The sequence below is a fragment of the Corapipo altera genome, unplaced genomic scaffold, assembly GCF_003945725.1.
Source record: "Corapipo altera isolate COAL_440 unplaced genomic scaffold, ASM394572v1 2b, whole genome shotgun sequence".
Taxonomy (NCBI): Eukaryota; Metazoa; Chordata; class Aves; order Passeriformes; family Pipridae; genus Corapipo; species Corapipo altera.
Genome location: NW_020884874.1, coordinates 27,516,310 through 27,540,827, shown reverse-complemented (window position 1 = coordinate 27,540,827; position 24,518 = coordinate 27,516,310). Strand labels below are relative to the sequence as shown.

The following is a 24,518-nucleotide window of genomic DNA, read 5'->3' as shown; positions in this document are numbered from 1 at the left end:
GTGCCTTAGCCTCTTTGGAAGACTGAACAAATTCAGTTCTCTCAGCACCTCCTCATATGCTGTTTGTTCCAGCCCCCTCCTCATCTTAGTGGCTGTCCACTGGATGTGCTCCAGTTTGTCAAAGGCTCTCTTCAGCTTGAAAGCCTCAACTTGAAGCAGTTTTACAACTGCCAAGGAGAGGGGAACAAGCTCTGCTCTCAGTCTCCTTAGATGTTCGTATTAGTACAGCCCAGCCCCTCCTGTATTTCTGCAGGGGGGTATTCCATCCCAGGTGCATTGCTCTGCACTTTCCAGGAGATTCCTGCTGGGCCATTTCTCCAGCCTTTTGAGGTCCATCTTACTGTCAGCTTTGCTCTGCAGTATATCCATCACTCTGAATACCCCCTGCCTGCCAGTTTGGTATCTGTCATTAACTTGCTAGGGGTGTAGTTTGTCCCTTCATCCCTATTGTTAATGAAATATTCACCTCACTACTGATTGCACATGAATACTACTGCAACCTGGCCAAATTGGAACAGTTGATAAAAATCTCTTGAGACTAGCAGTCCAGTCATTTTCCACCCACCTTATAGTTCATCTGTGCAGCCCATATCTCACTTCACTGTGATTAATAAAATTGGTCCCCCTTGTGATTTTAGCGTCTTTCTGCTTCTTCTGTCTTTGGCAAAAGTCACATCAACAAAATGCAGGAAAAACTGAGCTTACAGTGTGGGAAGACAGACTGAGGAGAAAATAAAGGTGGTCTCAATGAAGAGCAGAATGGGGAGAGTAAAGAAGTCTGATAGATCTGATAAGGTAGAAACTTGAATCTCTGGTGAGGTGCAGTAGCACGCTATTGTGAGCTGTCAGACAGAATACAGATGAAGAAAAGAGGGAGTACTCTAGTAGTAGAAAGTAGATCATGTATAAGTTCCTGCAAGTGTTTGGAGTGAATTAGAAAAGTAAGCTGAAGGAGAACCTCCAGAAGACATCTGAGCTGGAGAAAAATGGTGGAATTTAAAGTTTCTCAGGGAACGAGACTTGAACTGGGGATGGGCTATAAACAGGACTGAAACAGATAAAGTATATGTTGCAAAACATGGAGAAATAAAAAGGCTGACAGGGAGAAACAGGAAGTATGAAGCTGGTCCCATATAGAACAATTTTCCTCCCAACAGAAATGTGCAACTCTTGAATTTTGTTGCTGTCTGTTACAGATTTACTCAGAAAGCAGTGGGTTAGCCCAGTTGTTGAATCATTAATGGCCCAAGTAGCAGATGCTGATGCTGTAGATATAAGCTTCCATCACTCCTGAAACACCAGCTGCCACTCAGAAGGACTGACTGGATTTTGGTTGTTTAAGTTCCTTAAAGCCTTGGTATTTCTCATGCACATAGAGAAAATAAAGTTACATCAGTAAGATCATAACAGCAGCCTTCCCAAAGCTGAAACATGCCAGAACTAAATTTGTGTGCATAGATCTTTCTCTGCCTAATGTCTTAACATGTGAAATGAAAATACTGCTGCTTTATCACACAGGACTTCTATGAGCAAACGTTTACTGGTGTCTCTGAAGGGCCCATCTGTAATAATAAAGAGTGCCCTTGAAAATCACATGTGAAAAATTGACAAGACTCTTTTCAGAGCAGGCTTGAATAAGAAAGAAGGCAACATATGAGTAAGGGTGGAAAGAACCAGACTGTTGAGTAGGTGCTCCGTCAGTGAGTATGGTTTCGGAAACTAGCATTGGTATTACTAAATTGAGTATCTGAAATGGAAAAAAAATTGTTTACAGGCTTGTTAAACATACATACCCAGAATATTTCTCAGAAGGAATAGAGCATCAATATATTTGCACTTCAGTCCTGATATGGAATTGTATGTTCAGCTACCTAGCATTTGTTTATTTCATAGGTAGATAAGGGATGACTGCACAGAATCAAGGAGTTAATTTGCTTCTGACATGAATTCTCAGATACGACCCTCAGCTCATTGTATTCTTTATTTAAGGTGAAGGATTTTGCTGGTCTTGTTTCAGTGAAGTGCTGAAGAGGGATACATTGTGGTACAAAAACCTAAGCAAATGTTAAATACTGTCTGTACCCCTCCAACCCCCTCTTTTTTTCCCCAAAAACATTTAAGAAAATTACTTAGGCCAAAGACTGCCTTTTCAAGAAGATCTAAAACATTGCTGTATAGCTAGCACCAGCTTCTCTATTATCTTTTAAATGGCAGCTTTAGGTATTAATAGCTTCAAGCTGTTTTCATGTATGACCCATTTTCTGACTTATAAATGACTTGTTGCCTCTCTCTCTAATTCACTTTATTGTCAACAAATGTGGATCTGTCTGGAAAAGACAAGCAACCCGAAAGCTGCATTGACTAAAAGACTGGCCCCACTTTGTGTGGTCCTTCCAGGTTTTTCCAGGACTAAAAATCAGAAGAGAAGAGCAAAATGATTTGTCTTGTTTATTACAGGAGAGGTGTGGTAAGAAATAAGTGAGAACAAGACTTCATAAATTCTGTCGAGAGCCATGTTTAAGTCATGTAGCAGCCTAAAATGGATGGAGTCTGGAGGTGGTCTTTTTTAGGGTCGATTTGTTACAAGATTACTTGGGCAAATTCTCCTTGTCCTGGAGAAATTCCCCAGATACGCATCTGGGGAACTACTTGATCCTTTTCTGATGGCTTTGAGGGAGAAATTATGAAAAATAAGAACAAGATCTCTGTCCTATGGCTAATTCTGAATCCCAGATTCAAAATCAGAGTTTTCATTGCAACTTTATCTCTCTAAGTTTGAGAGATATTCAAAACTGGTTTTGTGAGAACTGAGACTCCTTGAAAAGTGTAGTGCTAAACATAAATTAGTCTAACTAAAATATGCTAAGTAGAAATAAAAAAAGAAATCTCTATCTAATGAAAAAGTGCTTAATAAATCTAAAATCACTAGCTTTTTAGTGAACCTGTCATGTCAGCATAGTCAAGGAATGGAGGTTTCATTTACTGCATGCTGTGAATCATTACTTGGGAATCAGATATGTTCAGAACTGGTATTTCTGCAACTGGGAAATGACTGGTGCATGCTGTCCAGATTGGGTTTTTTTTGTCTGTGTTAGGCTCTACACTAAAGCTGTCGTGGGGAAAAATCCATTGAAGAGCTACTTCTGTTCCTTAGATTTCCATTTTGGTACTCTCAGTACTTTCAAGCTATTTTCTTTGTTTTTTTAATCCTTGGATGTTCTGAAGGTGTGAGGTGCTGTTTCTACTATTAGGCATATACACAACTGCTATAGAGAAGGAATGAGTCTTGTACAAGATGAGGTAGAAAACATTAATTTGTCCCTGCAATCAGAGATCCTGAGGTAGGTTTGAAATTCAGTACAAATTCAGATAGTCAGATGATTAGATATTAATTCTCATATTGTTAGCTGAAGTCTAATACTGAATGGAATTATCACCCCACTAGGGTAATTACTATTAAATATGATTTTTCATAGATATAATCTATAAGGCCAATTCAACTGTATTTTTGACCAAATGAATTTGTAATGACGAGAGCATCTATAACAAAAGGTTGAACTATTGTGATTCATTAATTTAGCAAGGCTACCTTATTACATCCTTGTAGTTACTACAGAGTATTTTTGAGGAGAATTGATGGATTTTAAGGGAGAAATAAAATATTGCATTAGGAATCTTGCTGCTAAACTCGAAATTGCCATTTGCAGAGGGATAGAATACTCTTTATCTCTCCTTTCCTGTGTCTTTTTTTCATCTCCTGTCTCACTAGCATGTGCAGCAGCAAGCCTTCTCTTTTGCACTATGGGTGTACTTACCTTTCTAAGCCTGCTGCTCAGGGTACACTTGCACTGTTCAATTCTTATGGGATGTGAGCTCCAGAGTGTGGAGCTGGAAAGGAGCTGAGCTCTTGAGTAGGAATGCAAAGGGTTCTCCAGCAAGGTTGTCAGGGTTATCAGCAAGTGAAACAGAAATTAAAAATATGTCTCGTGTAGCAGTTCCCATTCTGATTTGTGGAGCAGTGTTGAGGCTGAAGAAGGAAGAAACATTTAAGACATTTTCATTTAGAATCTCTGCGCTATTGGCTTATCTTTCTGATATAATGTGATTGAAACTGGTTTTAGATTCTGGATTTGGGAACAGACAGATTTTGGTTAGAATTCTTCAGCTTTGTGATCTACAAATCTATATAAATATGTATGTGAATTCAAGCGACTATGGTTTCAAGCTTGAATATCTAATGCCTCATGCTTGAATTAAAAAGTAAATACCTAAGGTGCTAGATGGAAACATATGAAGAAGGACAGTACAATTTTAGAACTGTTACTGATGTTTCAAAATATTTTTATTTAAGTTAGAACAAAATTAAAGCTAAACCAGAAGTAAACCAAAGAACAGAGACTTATGGGAGATAATTGAAATATCTTCCTGTTTGTCTTCTAGAACACTTTTGATATCACAGAATCACAGAATGATCAAGGTTGGAAGAGACCTTCAAGATCATTTCATCCAACCACCAACCTAGCACGACCATAATCACACCTTAACCATATCCACAAGTGCCACATCCAGATGCCACTTGAACACTTGAGACAGTGATTTCACCACTTCCTTGGGCAACTTATTTCAATGCCTAACCACCCTTTCAGTGAACTTTTTCTTCTAATATCTAATCTGAACCTTCCCTGACACAACTTAAGGTGGTTTCCTCTTCTACTTTCACTTGAGACATGGCAGAAGAAACTGATCCCCACTCAGTAAAACCTCCTTTCGGGTAGTTGTAGAGTCTTCTCAAACTAAACAACCCAGGTTCCCTTAGCTGCTCCTCATAAGACTTATGCTCCAGACTCTTTGCCAGCTTTGTTGTCCTTTCTTGGACTCACTCCAGCACCTCAACGTCCTTTTTGAAGTCGATGGCCCACAACTGGACACGTGATTTGAGGTGTGGCCTCACCAGTGCTGAGTACAGTGGATGAGGCCTGCTGGCCACAGTGTTTGTGATACAAGTCAGGATGCTATTGCCCTTTATGGCCACCCGCTTTGACAATTGCTGGCTCATGTTCAGCCAGCTGTCAGCCAGCACCCCCAAGTCCCTGTGTGCTGAGCAACTCTCAACCCACTCTTCCCCGAGCCTGTAGTGATGCATGGGGCTGTTGCAACCCAAGTGCAGGACCTGGAGCTTCACCTTACACAGATATACTTTTGAATATATGGACTATTTGAAAACCAAGCATTACCTTTGGCCATATATATACCACAATAAGCCTAGATGAGAACCTGATGTTTCTTCTAACTTGCTTCTAACTCTTCCCAGAGCAGAGGTGAGGGATGCACTGCCAGCAACTGCCAGCCTCAGCTTCACTGAGTTGCTGCTTTCCAGTCGAGACTTGGACTGGACCATGGTGGGTTAATAGGTTTGCTGTGCCAAGCTTAGTGCAATATCCACTTCCAACATTCAGCTGTATGCAACAGAGAATGTTTTGGCTAGAAATGTGTAAATAGATGATCTTTTTGCAGAAGTTAGCCATTAAAGAGTATTATGCAACAAAGAGAAGTTGAAACCTGGGTGGATGTTTTTCCTTTCACTTGTGAGAAGCATGCATATCTGGGAAATAAATATTCATCAGGAGTTCCTTGTGTCTAGTAGATTGGTATTAAGTGTCTCCCATGTGAACAGGTGATGTATTTTTAAATGTCATTACAGGAGTGCACCTGTTGTGTCCATAATACTGTACATTTAATTCTGAATTAATTTGTCTCTTCACTATACTTTTTCTTTCCTTTGTAATTTAAAGACCAGGGAGCTATTACAGTCTACCAACAATAAAAAGTGAGAAGATTAATGAGGTGGCACCTCTGAAGCACTTGAACTTATTCTCTGTTGCTGTGAGGAATAAAAAATGACACAAATAGATGACATGGATTTGCCAAAACAAAATACAACTTAGCATCTTGAAAAAAAATTATCAGCAACACAAAAGGCAAGTGGATATATATCTCACAGACCTAATTTCTCACATATTGTTGCATAATTTACCCAAAATATATATCAAAAAGCAGTTGTTGCAAACATATGTTGTGTGCAGTTGGCTACATCAGTGTATTTTCTGCCTTTCATGAACCATATTCTCTTTGCTTACTATTAATTACCTGGCATATGCAAGTTTATCTGTGAACATTCTGTGAATAAATAATTTAACTACTTTGGGATAATTTACATAATTTGGATGTATAAAACTTACTATTTGGTGAATACTGATGACTGAGGCACCAGCACATGGAGAAAGATTTGCATTCTACAAGCAGGAAAGAGAAGATACAGAGGAACGAGGAGCAGAACCCAGTTCGGTTTTTCAATCTGCTATTTTAATACTTTATTCTGTTGTAATGTAGCCATTAGTCTGATCAATTGAAAGATGTCACTAAAGGAGTTTTTCTTTCCCCTGTCATGTTTCTGGTCACAATTCCTGTGGTGTGACCACGCAGTTGGGTTCCTTCTTTCTTCACCCTGCGTTTTCTAGCCTCCTCCCCTGTCTCAAGTCTTGTGACTTTGTATTGAACAGCATTAGTTTGCTACTCTGGGCCTCGATGTCTGTGGTCAGAAATAAATGGAGAGCAAGACTGCCTGTTTGGCAGCAGTTTACAGTTTCTACTTTTTGGATATGAAGAAAAATGACAGCCTTTGTAGCCTTTAACACTAAATTTTCAGAAGTCATGTCTAAGACTTACTTAGAGAAATGCTGAACTGCTGTCCTTGGGGGAAAAGAGAGCTGTAGGATCTAAGAAATTTTGAAAATCAGTTCAGTGGAGGTGTCTCAAATTGTAGCCTTTATATAACAATCAATTCAGGTTCTAATTTTTACTATTTCTTACACAGTTCTGAACTCCCCATCCCTGAAGGTGTTCAGAACCAGGCTGGATAGGACTCTGAATGACCTGGGCTAGTTGAAGGTTTCCCTTCCCCAAGGGAAGTTGGAGCTAGGTGATCTTTAAGGTCCCTTTCCCAATCATTCTATGATTCTATGATATTTCTTGCTTATGTAATTTTCAGTTTCTGGAGATCCTCTATGATAAATGTAATAGATCAGCTATATTTCATGTCACTGTGTGTCAAGCTGATCCCCATGTACGAGGAATATGCATCCCAGAAATTCAAACATGACTTGAAAGTATAACAAGTATAACAGATGGGGGAGAAGCCCATGGCCAGGTGTAATCGATCAAAGGGCAGGTGAAAAAAGCGTGACAGAAGGCAAACAAATAGCCAGTCTGAAAACACGTCATACTGCACCAGTATGGGACCAGTCACTGCATACAAGGACTGCATTTCACCTGCAAGGATGGGCTGCTAAAAATGGTCACATCACTCAAGTGCTGTCAGGCTAACAGAATACCTGTTCTTTGTAGCTGTTATATACTTCCCTTCCTCTGTTAATAAAAATTACTAATGAATTGTGCAAAGTTTCAGTCTTGAGCAGTCTGGACCCTATTAGGGAAAATGGAGACCTTACAGTAGCATACTTTAGTTTGTCCTTTCAGTCAAAATGGAGGCAAGATGCATACACAGAAATAAGATGCTTCACAAAATCTTGGTAGTATGTGGGGAAATATTGCTCCAGCGAAGTACTTGACTCATACTTGTCCTGTGGAAAGTGATGAATTCAACTTTGCATGCCAATTCATTCTGTGAATATTCATAAACAGGAAACCAGGAGATAAACATGCTAGAGTTAGGAACACAGCAGTGGAGTCTGTCAATACCATATGGCCTACTTCTTAGTTGTGTCCTAGCTTTATAAGGCACCCAAAGCTGCACACAGTATCCAAGGTGGGGCTGCATCAGTGCAGAGGACAATCCCCTCGACTGGCTGGTGATGCTTTACCTGATGGCCCCCAGGACACGGTTGTTCCTCCTGGATGCCAGGGCACTGCTGACTCAGATTCAACTTTCCATTGACCAGGAGCCTCATGTCACTTTCCATGGCACTTCTTTCCAGCTTCTCATTCCCCAGTCTGTACAAATAACCAGGGTTGTCCCATCCCACGTGCAGAATATGGCACTTGCCCTTGTTAAACTTTGTGCAGTTGGTGATTTGCCCAGTCCTCTAATTTGTTGAGGTCTCTTTGCAGGAGCCCTGCAGAACTCCACTAGTGACAGGCCACCAGTCTGATGTTACTCCATTCACTATTACCCTCTGGGTTTGACTCATGAGCCAATTGCTCACCCACCACATGATGTGTTTATCCAGCTGTGTGCTGGACATTTTGTCCAGAAGGATCCTGTGAGAGGCAGTATCGAAAGCTTTACTGAAATCCAAAAAGGTTACATCAGCTAGGTTGCTTTGATCAATTAGGTGGGTTACCTTGTCATAAAAGGAAATCAGGTAAGCAGGACTTTCATGAAATTGTGCTGGCTGTGACAATGACTGTGTTGTCCTTGAGGTGTTTTTCAATAACTCACAGAATAGTATTCTCCATAATTTTAGCATAAATTTGCGTAATTATTAGTTTACTTTGATGACATTGGCTTAAGCACGAATGGGTCTTTATGTTTAGGAACTATTTTTTTCTTTCACTGAGCCCTAAATTGTGCACCTGTTAGTCCAAGGAACTGCAGAGGCTCTTTACTTAGGGATTTCTGGTTTGGGACAAGAACAAGGAGCTGCAGATAAATCATATTTTCTGGGGCAAGTACGCAAGCATTTTTACATGCAGGTGTCAAATTTTCCCAAGTGCCTTGTTCTTTCTCTGCTGCCCATATTGTGTCTTTAAGCTTAGCACCCATACCTAGTCTTTTTTTTTTCTGTATTCTTGCTGGCAGCTGGTACAGAGTTGCTTGTATATGGCCTGGATGTTTCTGTTTGGGAAAACATTTTTGTCTCTTCTCTCGCTGGTTCAAGAGGTCTGCATGCACTTTGATGAACTTTGGTGACTACTTTAAGTAGTCTTTTATTTCACCAGGGTTTATTTTCCTGTGGCCTAGAGCCCTCTGATTTCTTTGTTGTGACCATATGTGGCTGTGCCAGTATTTTGTTTCAAAAGTTCATTTTCAAATACAGCATACCACTTAAAGTTATATTTTCAGTTTAAGATTTCATTCTGAAAAAATGTCAATTGAAATCCTAGATTGATTTAGGTTGGAATTTTTGAAACAATGGTATCAATTTGTTATACAATCTACATTCCTATTTAACAATTTTTTGAGGTTGATGTTAAGGAGAAAATTGAAATATTGCAAGTATTTTTCTTTAAAAATGTTTTGTTTAATGTTGACTGTTGAAAGATTTTCCGAGGAATTTAATGAAGCTTTGAATAATTGCTTAAACTTAATGTGTGCATCTGAAATATTTGGAAAGAGGGCTTGGCCAAGTATAAAAGGAACACATGAGCACATAAAAGTAATATAAAGGCATAGTAAGGAAAGATTTATTACTGATTCCTGTGTTTTTGCTGGCACTTACCTTTGAAATAGTCTGGAGGTAAGTGTAAGAATCTAACAGCACTTCCTGAAATACCCTTTTCCAATCTATTGAGTGCACTTAACCTTTTCCTTCCAGATGGTTGGATTGTGCTAATTTATCTGAACATTAAAAAAAATGGAAAAAAAAGGAGCCTAGTGACTGGGTAACCCTAAAGAATGTTTACTGGGAACAGTGAAACCTGGATAAAAGACTTCTGTATGTGTTATGAAAGGCTAAACTTCAACCTTTTCACAAAAGCCATATTATAATCCTAAGACTCCTGTAAGAAATGCAGGGTTCCAACTTTTCAGCGGTGTCTTCAAGGCTTAGTATAACTTTAGTAGAGACAAAGGTGACTAGATATTTCTAAAACTGTAAAATGTACATCAGAGATTGTTAGCTGAAGCTGGACTCTTTGTTTGTTCATGCTTTCAGCTTTTCAAACATATTTTATTTCTCAGATTGTTTACACTAAAGTGAGATGTGCTTCCAGTGTTTGCCTGCTGAGCCCTCCACTTTGGCACACTTGTGGCACAGCTGATTGCCACACTCAGACCCCTGTTGCATCTCTCCCCAGAGCCACACAACCACACACCAACTCAGTATTGCTGCCAGTAAATTGTGTCTATGCAGTGTCCAGAGGCACTTTGTCTGTCAGTAGGTTTTTCTTCCACTTTAGTATGCAGAATGAGGTTCCTCAGATGATATAACTCTTCATATAGCAGAATCGTTGGGGTTGAAGGTTGGTGTCAGGGGCAGATAGTGCCCAGGCAAATCTGTACCTGGCAAGAGATAGAAATGGGCAGATAAATCCTGAGCAAGTTGGCTGGTTATTATTTTGGATCCTGGGGAATTGGATCAAAATATTTATTCCACTGATGTATTTCCTCAAGGGGTAGGGGATCATCTACTGAGCAGGGATTCAAAAGATACATCAGAACAATAATTTGCAGAGGTTTTATTCCAAAGATCAGACAGTACCATTAATTTTTAAATAACTGAAAGTTATCTGCCAGTTTTTTTAGGCAACAGAAATTTGTAAAGGAGTCACTTGAAATGTATGTAAGAGAACATTTCTCTAGTGCTGCTTACCAGAATAGAATCTGAAACATTAAATATTTCTCAAATTCAGTAAGGATCAGTGCAGTATCCAGCTTTTGGGAAGGAGAAAACTAATGCACAAGTACGATAACTGGGAAATTACTAAGAAGGAAAAAGGACTGCAGAATAAAAAATAGTCTGAGTGGTAGAGAAGATCATAAGCTAAATACAAGTCAACAGATTAATCTTCTGCAGAAAAGGCAAATTTTATTCTATGAACAGAAAAATATATGAACAGGTCAATATGCTTTTTTGGGAGAGATTGGCAAAGTCTCTCAGATTTTTATGCTCACTAAGAGGCAAGCAAAGTCCTTACGAGAGCAGCAAGAGGGCAGGAGAATTAGAGAAGAGACTGAAAAAAAGGCACGAGGCAGAGAGGTGACATGCAGGAATCTTTCAAAGGGAAAATGTGTACAAAGAGAGCAGCATCTGTGTTGTTCTCTGGGTTATCTGGAAGAAGCTGAGGGCAAATGAGCCTAATTTCCAGCAGAGAAGACTTGGGCTGTCCATTGGGTACTGAAGCAGCAAACAGTTCACAGAGAGATGCTTAATCATTGGAAATGTAAGAGCAAGTTAAAAAAAGTTCCTGCCTGGCAAGTCTAGATATACAGTCTTTTAAGGAATACTCTGTCTGTGCTGAATGCAGGGGTTGCAGACTGTGTAATTTCTGTGGGTCTGTTGATGTCACATGTCACATTGAGACTGCAGGGCAGTTTGACTACTGTGTTGAGATCACAGCAACTTCTCCCACGTAACATGGCAAAATAGTACCTATGGATGTATCTGTACATTCTTTTTGCTTATTATAGACATGTTTTTTTCTTTGTGAATGTGTATTGCATGAAAAGAAAAGTTTTGCTGTTTGAATATCTTTCTGTCAAATATTCTTAAAATCAGGATTTCTGCAAAATGAAAATCCCACAGTAAATGTTTTTTCTTTGAAAATGGTAAGAGAGAAATTTTCTCTTCTGAACTTCAACTTTGAAGAAACTAGATTTCTGTGCTGATTAAGTAGTCTTCAAAATATTAATAGTAGGACAATGCTTTTTCTTGTTTCAGAAGTGAAATTCTGGCACAAAATATTATGGCATTTATCAAGTCTTACGGGTTGTGTGGCATCTCTCAATTGGTTCTTCAAAGATGTGTTACTGGCCTTCATTGTATCCCATGGGAAAAGTGTCCTGCTACACAGAACATCAGGCTATGGGGGTGTAGTGATGTGATGAAGGCTTACCTTCAAAAAGTAGCAGTCCCATTCCAGAGGATGAAAGAGAGAATTACAAACCATATAAGGCAAGGCCCTATACATAAATGAAGTTTCATAGCTTTAAAAGTATTATAAAGAAATATGTATTCATTTGGGGTTTTTATTTATATATTTTAATTCTATTTGGACTGACTTGGAACTTCATAATTTTTCTTGTTGATAGTTCATAGCACTTATAATAAACTTCTCATCTCAATATTGCAGAAATTTTAGATTCAGCCTTGGTAAAATATACATAGTTATGTCCTTCTATGATTAGCAAGTTATATGTGGTCAAGAAATGGCAACACTAAGGTCCGTCAAATCTTCCTTAGTTACAAATCTCAGTATTTGGTTGTGCAACTGGTGGGTCAGGTCAAAGGAAAAAAGGATTATATATTAGATTAACAGCAGCTAAGTAATCATGGCAGACTGAGTTGCAGGGAGTGCAGAGGGCAGAAGAGTGGAACCTTTCTGGCCAGGACATGAAGAAAATGAGTAGTGATAGAGGGAGAAAGAGAACTTTGGATGAAATGCCTACAGGAAGTCTAGGCATGAGAGAAGTAGCCAAGCAGACTCAGGTCCGGCACCAGAGGAGGGGAGTTTGTCCTTTCTGGACAGGGAGACTGAGACTGGAAGGAAAAGCTTGAAGATGAAGGTAAGTGTAAGAATGGGAAAAGAGGGGCTGGATGGGCCAAATGAGAGCAACTGACAAAGAAGAGGAGGACAGAGCAGTCATGCCACTGACAGCAGTGATAGCAGCCTCTGTGTACTTACCAGCTTTTGCTTCTTCTCCTAAACTGGAATAGAATAAAGGACTTGTAGCATCACTACAGCAGTTAGCAGGTATCACTGGCATCCTTTTTCTGCTGCTGGGGAATGAGAGTGATCTGCTATCATGTGCTGTGTAAAGGCAGGTGAGAGAGTGAGAGGTCCACCACGACCCAGCTCTGCTATCTGTGACTATGAGGCAGAAGGCTAAAATTTTTGTTTTTCTAGATGTCCTCTTTAGAAGGTGAGAAGCTACATGCAGAAAAAACATTATTTGCAAACTTGTAGTTTTAATAAACCCAAGCCAAGGTGACCTGCGCAAATCTTATTTGGTCCCTTTCTGCCTTTGTGATTATTTTTATTATTATAATTATTTCCATATTTATAATGTTATCATAAGTGGGCTACTCTTCCAATATACAAAAAAGATCAAGTCTGGAATGTGTCATGCTAATATAGTGAAATATATAAATTCTCTACTCATTTCTTGCAAAGGCTGGGAACCAAAAAAAAGAAAGAGGCAAAAATTTCAAGTATTGTTATGTGGACACAGGTGATTGATGGCCTGAAGAACTAAATTCTCTGTCTAATTCTGGTACAGATGCTTCTGTAAAGTTCAAAAATCATTTAAATCAAACTCTTCACAAGTATTCTTTTGTTGTATTGTAATTTTCTTTGTGCAGAATGGTAGTCCTACAGTCTGATTCATGTAAGTGTTGAACATTTACCCTTGCAATTGCAGACAAGGAAAGTAGCACTCTGAATGTTCAAAATGCTAGTTAATGGTGAGTACTTAAAAACTCAGGTTGCCATAACTCAGTATATACTTTTGACCTTAATCTCTCTCAGTCTCATTTTTTATCCTTTCAATGCAGAAGAGCATTGGAAAAATATGTTCATTAACACTTGTCAGCTGCTAAATTGCTATAGTGGCATGGAAATACCGGAAGGAAGTTAATTCTGAATTCAGATAGTGTGCTGATAGTAAGGCACCAGACATTGAACAGTCGGGGGAAAAAGCCTCAAAGACAGAGTAGCACTGTGAGTTGCAGTTTAGATTCCAATAACACTGAGAAACAGAATGAAAGAGAACCAATTTCTCAGTATTTATGCCAAAAATGTCTTTGTATGAATTTAAATTTTAGACCCATTGAAATGAGAAATAGATTAAGTTCTATATTCTTTAAATCCCTTCCCTCACTCCCCTGCCATCCCCAAAAAAGCTTCCACATTTTTCAGAAAGTTGGGCAACTGCTGTGTTGTCAAGGTGGCCAGCTGCAAAATTATTAGCTCATATATAACCACATGGGAGACAGAAGTGTTGAAAACTTCCAAATTCAGGTATTAGACACATGAACGAGGAATTTGAGCTCCCTTCCTGTCCCATTAATCCAACCTCCAGGAAATGTGGCTGTAGGTGTCATGGACCACACAGTGACCATGCATAGACACACTTCTCTGGACTAATCCAGTCTGCAAATATTAGTGACAGATCTGAGAAAATATGTCAAAAATGAAGCTTTAAGAATGCTGAAAAAATATGCAAATGTATACTGACTTTAGAAGAGAGCTTTAGAAGATATTTTTCTGCACACATAGTGCAGTTTAATTTTGGCATATCCAAATGTAGCATTTCAATCACTCTTTTTAAAATTAACCAGAGTTAAGAACGAAGGAAGAACTAATGCCGAAGGAAATCTTCAATTTCATGTCAAATAAGAAGTTTTGCCAACCTAAGAAGATAAGCTTTTGTTTTCATGTTGACAGAGCCTGTCCTCAACATTGCCATTACTTGATCAATACTGAGATATTTTGCATAAGTTATTTTATTTTAGTTACCAAGCAAAATTGTATTTTATTCTAATTCTAAAGAAAACATTTCAGTGTTGTCTGATTACAAAATGCATTTTCTGATACATTGTGAAATACTGTCAATATTTGAAGATTATTTTATTATTCAACTTTCATATAACTTTTTTCATTTGTTTTTCTTACATTTTTCTCCTGTCAGTTATATTTTTTTCTTTTTCTTGCACTGAGGCCATCGGTTTTCAGCTGGTTTCCTTGTCATTTTTTTCTTAGTTGACCTTCACATATCTCTACTGTTATTTTTAAAGTAATTTTTCATAGTCTCTTCTTGTTCCTCTATGTCAATATTTCCTCACCTCATCTTTTTGCTACATCAGCTTAGTGTTTTCTGTGCAGGTAGTCCTGTTGAGGTGTGCCTGCGATCACCCTGAAGGAGAAGATATGAATCAAATCCATGAAATTAATAATATGAAGTGACTAGAGGAGCTTTTCTCCAGCAGGAAGGTCTCCTCCTGCCTTGTTGCAAGTGTCAAGGAAGCTTCTGTGCACCTCTGCTCTGCTGGCCTTTCTAGTTCTACTCTGTGTTTCCCTTGGAAAGACTTGTGAAGGCACAGGGAGCTGTCAAGGATGTGGGAAAGAGAAGAGAAGGACCTGTCCAGGCAGTCTATTTAGCGGTATGAAGTACAGGCAGCTCTTTCTCATCCTAGAGCTTATTTTCACCCAGGAGTGTCAAAATTTCACAACTATGTTTATCCTAGGTAGAATTGTAGGTGAACTTAAATGTCATGTTTAGTGACATAGGCACTAAGCTGGAAGGGACATAGTAATTTTCTGAGTGAAATTCTTATTACTCTTGGTTTTGATGTGGCACCCAGAGACATTACCTTGCTGATGATCGGGGAATAAACTGAGGCTAGTGGGGCAAGAAGGGCCTGCATGTATATTTGTTACTTAAACAAGGCCAGGGCACGAGTACAAACATCAGTATGATGGCTCTCACTGCTGAATAGCTTCATGCTTCCAGACACAGTTTGGCCAGGCTAAGTGACCCTCTCCCAAGGCGTGGTTCAGGCAGGTGTGCAAGGGTTCTTCTTCAGTAGCATAGATGAAACCATCCTGTTTTGAAGAGGAACAGAGTTTAGCTGTGAGTTGAATGTGTTCATAGCCATGGATCAGAAATCACTGGCAATCAGGTCCCAGGGTGAGCCCTAGCTGATCTTTATCACTGGTATCAGCCAAGGAGCAATACTGGCTTCCACTCATGTTGCTGGAACCCACCCTCATTGCTGTAGCCCATCTACTGCCAATGGTGGATCGGCATGTGGCTACCTCCCAAAGTTCTATCTAGCCTAAAATACCAAGTCCATTCGATATACAACTCCATATAAGGCTTACTCTCTCCATTGTCAAGTTGTATTTAGCTTAAATACAACCCTAGACATTTGGGGATTTTTTTTTAAGACAACGCTTTCATTTGAATGGCATATGATTTTTTTTCAGATTCACTGGAACTACTTTCTGAGAGTACAGTTTTGAGGTCTGTAATGTACTTGGCAATTTTCTGTTTATTTATGTACTTGATTATTCCTATTGCAGTACGTCTTGAGATGTCTTGCAAGTATTTTCAAGCACTTAATTCTATTAAAATAATCCTTCATAAATATTTTGCCCCATATGGAAATTCACATTCTAACAGCCGGTTAATCTCATATTGGAAGGTAGAATGGTATTATAATAAGAGTATTTGTGCTAGACTTTGACTGCATTTGAAATGGCCATTGGTTTTGAGGTTCTTACACTGGGAACTTCCTTCCATTCTAGTAAAAAAGATTTGGCATCTGCAAATTAAAGTTTCTGAAAGTTTATGAAAATAAATTCAGAAAACTAGAATTTCTCAAGGTGCCTCCTCTAACTGCTTAAGTAACTTTTCCCTTAAGCCCTCCTACTATGAAATCTCTTTATTTCTGGGGTTGTGAATAAATAGAGCCTGACCTCATTGTTGGATGGATTGTATACTGTGAGCTATCCTAAATTCATCCTACCTGCCAGTCAGATTACCTTGATGTAAAAAAACTTAGTTTACATTACAAAATTTTAATTCTGTTATGTACACTTTCTTTTTGTCTTGCAGTCAGCATGGGGTTAGTGAACTCTTGGCTCATTCACAGTTGCAAATTATGAATGAATGTATAAAGTAGAGGTGTCTTATTTGCTAACACATTTATTGAAGAGCGGGCTCAGCGTGACATAAGGGGAAAAACATGAAAGTGACTGTGGAAGACTAGTTTGTGCTGCTCTGTAGGTTCCAAACACTTTCCATTTTATATCCGCTGTGTTATTCCAGTTGGAAATGAGCAGTAAATTCTGAGAGTTTTTTGCTTTCTAATCTGTTCTGTTTTGGTGAGGGCCTTGCAGAGAGGGTTTTAACTGGACTTTTTGATTTGCATTTTTCTTTAGTAACATAGTTGACAAGAACTTTTGATCTTTTTGTTGTTGCTGTTTGTTATTTTTTGCATAGATTACAAAGGAAATTGTCAAAAAGGTTCTGTTATTGTATTTTGGGAATGATGATCTTGCCAACATTATTAAAGCTGGGTTATGTTGTTGTACTAGGTTCTTCAGAAGACTAACCCTTGGAACCTAAGTGAAAAGAGGATAAAGAGCAGACTTATTTTTTTGTCAGAACACAGCATCAGTGGTCTGTGATGTACACTAACTAGCAACTGATTTCTGGATGAAATCTGATATTATTTTGATTCAGCAATCTCTGTGTTATAGGGATATTCTTTTCACAAAAAGGTTTCTTCCTCACCTACTCTAATAATTAGTGGACTTTATTACCAGCTTTTATTCCCACTTTATAAATGCAAAGGTGTGGCGGGAAGATGAGGGTAGGGGTGTTTTAGTGTGCTTTTCACTGTGGTTCACCAAAGCCTGAATGTGCTGACTTTGCAAGGGCCAGTTTGCAAACCTTTGCCCAAATGGTGCTTGAGTTGCAGTGATTCTGGGGGTGGAAAGCCAGCAACATCATCTTTAGATTCATTTTGCTTTGTGAAGGTCAGTGTTAACAGAGTTATAGCGCTCTTTCAATGTAACAAGTTTGTGTGCAGGAGTCCAGTGGAGACCTCAGTGAAATATGAAACACATGGGGATTACGGGCAGGTGTGAGCAACAGCATTGCTTCCCCATCTGCCTCTGATCCCTGGTATGGCAGACCCTGTGTTGGCTAACAGAGAGGGTGCCGCCTCATTGCTTCAGTGGCCTCGTTGTGCGACTGAGCCTGCGGAGGAGACTCACCACAGCATGGCAAAATATCTGTCTTCACTGCGTCTTCCTTCTTAGTGTTTATGCAGCTTATTTTCTTTGCAGTGTACATATTAAATGAAATTTCTTATCTGTTCTACATTGGAAAAAGCCTTTTTTGTTGTTTCAGGCCATTTTCCAGTCATATTTTATTCTTAAATATAATTTTAATAAAAATGTATTTTCAAACCTAGCCTTGATCTGAGCAAATGTTCTGAAAAAGTGAAATTTTAATTTATCTGGACTGATAAATCAGGGATGATTGATACTTTTTGATATTTCTTTATTTTGATTTTACTTATTAAAGTGTATTCTTTTGTATCCAACTAGGAAACCAGGACTGCTTTAGCAAGGGTGTATGCATGTGTGATGTTGGAAAACTGCTACATGCCTGCAAAAATATGTAATTTTTTTGAAACTTGAAATTTTTTTTGGTACTGGTTTTTAAAGTGCTTTTTTAAAAAAAGATAACATTTAAACTTCATAAAATTGTAATTTCTTTCACTTCTTATTGATGTGAAAATAATTCTGAGAACCTTGTGTAACATGCATATTTGTATCAGTTTTGAAAAAATAATCAAAAATTAGGAATATGTATCAAATCGTCATGCGTACCTGTTGCTTGCTGGTTTACTTCAAATATTTACAACATTCTTGTAGCTATATACACCTAAGAATATGTATGCTAAAAAAGCTGCATTGTGATTTATTTAAAGTTATACTGAAAAAGGTGATATAGCTGCAGGGAGGGAAGACTAGGGTGGTGAAGATAAAAAATGACAGCTTTGATCAGTGCTCAGTAGAAAAAAAAAGAAGTCAAATAAAAGAGGCTCTGAGATAAAGCAAATTCAAAGGAAGATTCAGGACCCTGAGAAGAATAAAGAAAATACCTAGGTCTGGTGGGCTGGAAAAGGTAGTTACATGGACAGTGTATGTGTTGTATCCATAACGATTGATTTATGATATTGTTTTAACTTTTTACATATTACATTTCTAATTTTTTAACATTTTAGCATCTAAAATATGCAAAGACTTCTTTTCCCTGCTTAGTTTCATAGAATCATGTTGTCATAATTGTGACATACTCCAGTTTTCCTGTCTCAGTAAAAAGCCAGAGTTGTGCCATGTCAGAGCTTCACCATTTACAGTTTCTTCACTGCTCCACAGTCCCAATTATTAACTAATATTTAAATAAATTTTCAATATTAGTTCATGTATAAGTCTTGGCAAAGAACATTTGATTTAAAAAATGCAGTTTTCCTGAATATGCCAGCAGCAGTTTCTGCTATCTAACATGGTAAAGCCTCCTGTTTCTCTAATTGATATATTTTCACTGAACAGCTTTGCATTAATATCATATTCAGGAACAGAAATTATATATACAAAGTCTCAAGGGTCTGGCTGAGAGAACATATGAGAGTGTCAAGGTGCCTTTGGCTGATAGAAAGCTTTGGGGTGTTGAGTTGTACTGTAGCAGGAGATGTCAAGGTACTTAGGCTAGATGAGAGAGGATAGTTGGACATACCTAGAGAAATCAGAAAGCTGCTGGGGAACACAGGTTTGAAGCAGGAAGATGTGGTTGGTGTCAAATGTCTTGGTTCATCAAAACACAGGAAGTTTTGCTGTGCTGAAGAAGGGAGTAAGGCAAAATTAGGTATGTAGGAAGAAATCAAAAGAGTCTCCTAGGCTCAAAACCAGGATGTGTTTGAGGAAATGTTGGGACTCTAGGGAGATATGAGCCACCTGTTTACTAATGAGCAATTAAAGCATACATGGCAAGTGGGTAATTACTGTAAACAGTAGGATTCTTCATGCTTTAGCTTGTCTAGTGCTGTCACACCCAATGGTATTTGTCTCATGGACAATCTGTAGTGCAGACTCTTATTGGAAAGCATGTTTTGCAAGAATTATTTGCCTTCCAGGGGCAATCCCAGAGTTCATTGCTGGTTCCCTTGGTAATTTCACATCCTCTTACCTTTTTGAATACTGTGTACCATGCCTGCAGCAGTTACCCATAATAACCTCTTACCAGATTCATTAGAAGTGAATTCATTGTCGTTTACACTATTGATTTGTTGGGTTTTCATTCAGCAGCATACTGCACATGTGGGTTTCGTGCATGTCTAGTATGTCTAATAAGTGTAATAGATGTGTAGTAACGTGTATCATTGAAACAAAAATTCTTTGGCAACAATTTTTAATACCTCCTGACTTTTTTTGTGCTAAAACTCCTTAATTTTTATGAAAGTGGTATCGTAATGAGAATAGGGACTGTTTTATGCAGTATTAGTCTTGACAATTTAGGTAATGTTTGCATCTCTAGTTGGGGAATAACACTTGAAAATAGCTTGATTAATAATTTAAGTGTATATAATATAATAATTTAAGTCAATAATTAAGCTAATTCAAGTACAATCATTAAGTGATTTTTGACTCATATGCTCAGACTAGCTGCTGATATTCCAGTCATGTTGAAATCCTTGGGCAGGCGCAGGTACACAAAATAATGCTGGTTTTTCTTATTCCTTTGTAATGTCTAGAGAAAAACTGATTAATTTATCTAATAGCTTTTAATTTTTTCAAGGTACAATGGCCAGTAATTTCAGGTTGATTTGTGAGAAATTCCTCTGTATCTTACTGATTCTGCACCTTTCCAACTAGAAAAGGAGAGAGGGTGATAAAATTTTTTTTCTTTTGTCCATCTTTTTTTTTCTAATTAGATCTGTTCTTCTTTCTTACAATTTGAAGCAGTGGATGAGTCTTAACCTTCCTGAAAGAACTGTACTTGTTTGTTTTTGGTTTTTTTTTGCTATCAACAGGCCAAGCTCTGATAACAGGCGCCACAGCATCCGGGAGAGGATGTCCACTACCAATGAGAAAGGGAGCCTGTCCATGGAGTCCGCCAAAGAAACCCGGTACTGTGCTGTCTGCAACGACTATGCTTCAGGCTACCATTATGGGGTCTGGTCTTGTGAGGGATGCAAAGCTTTCTTCAAAAGGAGTATTCAAGGTAATAAACTGTTCAAGTGAGTCGCCTTTATTCTTTACTCTTGAGGAAACTGAAGCTACTTGAGATTGCAGCCTGAGCCCAGGATAATGACATTTATTGGGTTTTCATTAGCAGTTGCTGTGCTCTCCCATATACTTTTAGCTCTGTATTTGGTGAACGCTTCTATCAGGTAAATAATAGGTTATTATTTAGTCTAACATCAATGAAGGAAAGAAAAGCTTCTCTGTGTTGTCCTTTCTTTAGGTATATCTGACCATGGAGGCAGTGAAAAATCGAATTTCAAAATCCATATTGGATCAGGATGACAACTATTACAGGCTATGCATATCTCTCCTTTGTGATCATATTCTTATCCAAAGCAATTTTTTGAAAATTCCCTGTCAGATGATAAATTCCTGCTGGTTGATTTATTAATCTTAATTTAATGCTCCATTAGCCAGATGGTTCAGTTCAAGTCTCAACTCCTTGAAGACGTTAGATGTCTTTTGAGAACCAATATTGAAAAGGACTGATGAAATAGCATTTGTCTGTCAACAAAGCAGGGCTTTGAACTATACACAGATTGGTTTAGTACATGGTCTTGTCATGGCTAAAAACGTAAGTGGAGTAACGAGCATCTAACAAAAACAGTGTGAATTACTGTGACAAGGATAATTCTTTATTCAAATGGCTATCCCTCTGTGGAATTAATGCTTTTTTTTACTTTGTTCGACATTTCTTAAATGGAGTGAGAAGTAATTATAATTCTACTGAAAATGCAGGTACTGTTCAGTATATAAGTTTTATTTTGGAGAAGAAAATAAGAGATTTCTTCCTTTCAAACAGAAAATTGGTAAACTGCTGTGCTTTACATAGGTTTCTATAGCTTTTTAAATCTCCAGGTGATATATAGGCACAGAAATTCCTGTTGCTCCTTTTCTGAAGTAAACATAGTGAGGAACAGTTTTTACCTCATATTGCAAGGTGTGATTATTGCCTATTTTGTTGCATGACTAGCACTGAGTTGAGTTAAATAAGACCTCAGGCATTCAGCTCAGAATTTTTCCTGCCTTAAAGAAAGAAGTGAAAGACTGGCTTCAGGGTAGAGATTGATGGAATTATTTAAATGTCAATGATAAGTTAATAGTTACTCATATTTCTGCTTTTTCAGACACAGTGAAATGATTTTTAAGAAAGCAAGTAGTTAGAACCAGAGGTTAATAATAAATAACACTAGAGGAAGAAAGGGTGAAATGCTTTTCTCTTAACATCAGAGTAATTTACTTTAACTTGCGATGTCAGAACAGCTCCCTTAATGTGTTTTTTGTTATTTTTAGTTTTCAATTCCCTTGACCAAATCAGAATTATTCTTAGACTTTTGAAATTCTGTCCTTGTGCTTGAACTGAGCTAAGTCACAACAAAGTTGAAACTGAAATAGTCTTAAGCAAAAGTAAGACTTATAAAGCAATTGTAGAGCAGAGATCTTCAGCTTTTGGTCATTATGGAAGAAGAAAATAATCTGATTTTTTCATTGAGCTCTATGATTCTGCTGTCAGCACTTGGTGGTTTTGCCCTCCTCTCCATATGGATGAATGTGGTCCACCACAATGGAACTGTCATCTATTTGAGCTACAGGAAAGCCTAGTTAGTAAATTTACTTCTTGCTACGTTTATATACTTATCATAATTTTAAGTAGTCAGGCTTTTAATTTTTAAAGCTTAAGTTTCCAGTATCCCATAAAATGCCTTTCTTTAAGTCGTGTTTTCTCTATGATAAGCTCCTCGCTTCTTGCCCTATCCCTTGTGGGCATGAATAAGGTTTATTACAACAACCTTTTACATAGTTGAGACTGTTATCATATCTTTCCTCAGTCTTCTCTTATTTCAGACTAAACAAACCAAGTTCTTTCAGTAGAACATGCTTTCTAGACTTCTGATCCCATTTGTTAAACTCCTCTATACTTCTTCCCATTGATCCACCTCCCTTGAGATTACAGTTATTGTAAAAATGACGTCCAGTATTATAAATGAAATGATTCAAGAATATGAATACTTATGAGAGAATTCTGATCACTTGATCACAGATGGTAGGAAAGGTCCTCTGAGGAACTTTTAAAGTCATAGATACCCAGTCTTGATGAACTAAGTATGTTATGAATTTTCTACTGGATTTGGAAGAGATCTCCAATTACTATTTCAGCAATTACACATTGTCATTGGACATATATCCAATTTATGAAAATGACAGTAATTTTTTGACTGAGAATAGATGTAAAAATATACATTTACCTGGCAGATGATAGTAATTTTAAATAGATTGTGATCAGATAGCTAGGAATGAATGCTACTTATATGTAGGTGTATGCATAGAAGTGTATGTGGACTACATGTTGTTGTATATATTTGTGATTTATTATATAAACTGCATTGTATATATGTTGTACATTCCTAAAAAAATCGGAAAAAATTTCCTGAAAATCATATGATTAAACAGTATTGAGGTTCACAGGACTTGTTTGTATAAACAAAAGTAATGCTTCCAGCAAAGATTTTTGTTTTTGTTTATAGTGTGTCTTTCTTCAAATGCAAGATAACTGCACAGCTCTTGTTCTTTGCTTACCTATATTTCTCAACACATCTACAGGTGCTGAGGTGATTGATCATTTCAATACTTTTCAGCAGAGATTTCATAGGAAAATTGCTATAATGAATTTTGATGTCCCTAAAAGACTACAGTCAAACATTTTATGTAGTTTTTAGTTAGAACCACAGGAAAACGTAAGGATAGACATGAACAAGCTATATGTGGTAATCAGTTTCCTTTGTGTATCTGTTAGTGATATCTGAGGTATCTATACTTACCTGCATAAGTATATACTGTGGCAATGGATTTGCCATATGCAGGATGGAAGAAGTCCTGTCAGAGATGGACTAGTGAAGAAAATGAAAACAGTTCAAATGTTATAGAAACCGAAGTTTTTAAGGTGGTTTAAACAGGTTTTAAAATGGCTTTTACCTTTTTGCAGAGTCACTGATCTTCTTCCCGACACCCCCTGTGCTCCCACACAAGGTGTCCTGGGAAGGTGTCCTGAGGTGTTTCCCATTGGCCTTTGTTAACCCCTTGCTATTGGTTGTTGACCTGATTGGTTTTTTCTATGTGACCCTGAACTTGTGATTGGTCCCCTTTTGACCCTCCTGAAAGCCTTATAAACCCCTACCCCACAATAAACTTCCTCTTTCGTCCGTCCCTCCCTGGTGGTCTGTGTGCTCCTTACGGGGTCGCAGGGTCACATGCCGGGGGGCAGGGGGGAAGAGCATTTCACCTTGCAGGTAATGGGCTAGCAGCCTAAGGCCTGGAGGTCTCCCCCATCCCACTAATCCATCGTAATATACTTAAATTTTGTGAAAACTCACATCTGCATTGGAACTTACCTGAGGTGAAGATAGGTAGCTTCATTTTTTTCCAGGGGAACTGGAATATGTCTGGCAATATTTAGTGAATTTTAAATGCTGAGTTGTTTTTCTCTGTTGTCAAAGAGTTAAAGCTTAAAAGGTGACTTGAATGAGCAACTGTCTCTATATGTGCAACTTTTCAGTTTTGTTTAAACAACAGATGGTTGGTAGAAAACCTCAACTCCCTCCTGAAACTGCCTATGTCAGTCTATTTTGCTAGTTTATGTCCCAGAAGTGATTTGGGAGCTTGTTTTGAGAAATCTCAGTGCAGGTGGATATCACTGTAAAGTCTTTCATGGGAAAGAAAGCTCATATGACATCAAGAATACCATATTACTTGGTGATAGAAGAGTGCTTTATTCTTCACCCAGCATATGTAGCCTTCAG

The 24,518-nt window shown here is 38.1% G+C and overlaps 1 protein-coding gene across 1 annotated transcript in view; it reads left to right on the top strand.

The window, feature by feature from the left end:
- The window catches only part of ESR1 (estrogen receptor 1), a 160,549-nt gene that overhangs the window by 64,744 nt on the left and 71,287 nt on the right, over positions 1 to 24,518 (top strand). Inside the window, 1 exon segment of the mRNA XM_027634262.1 lies at positions 20,508 to 20,698. Coding sequence (XP_027490063.1) covers positions 20,508 to 20,698 — 191 coding nt within the window.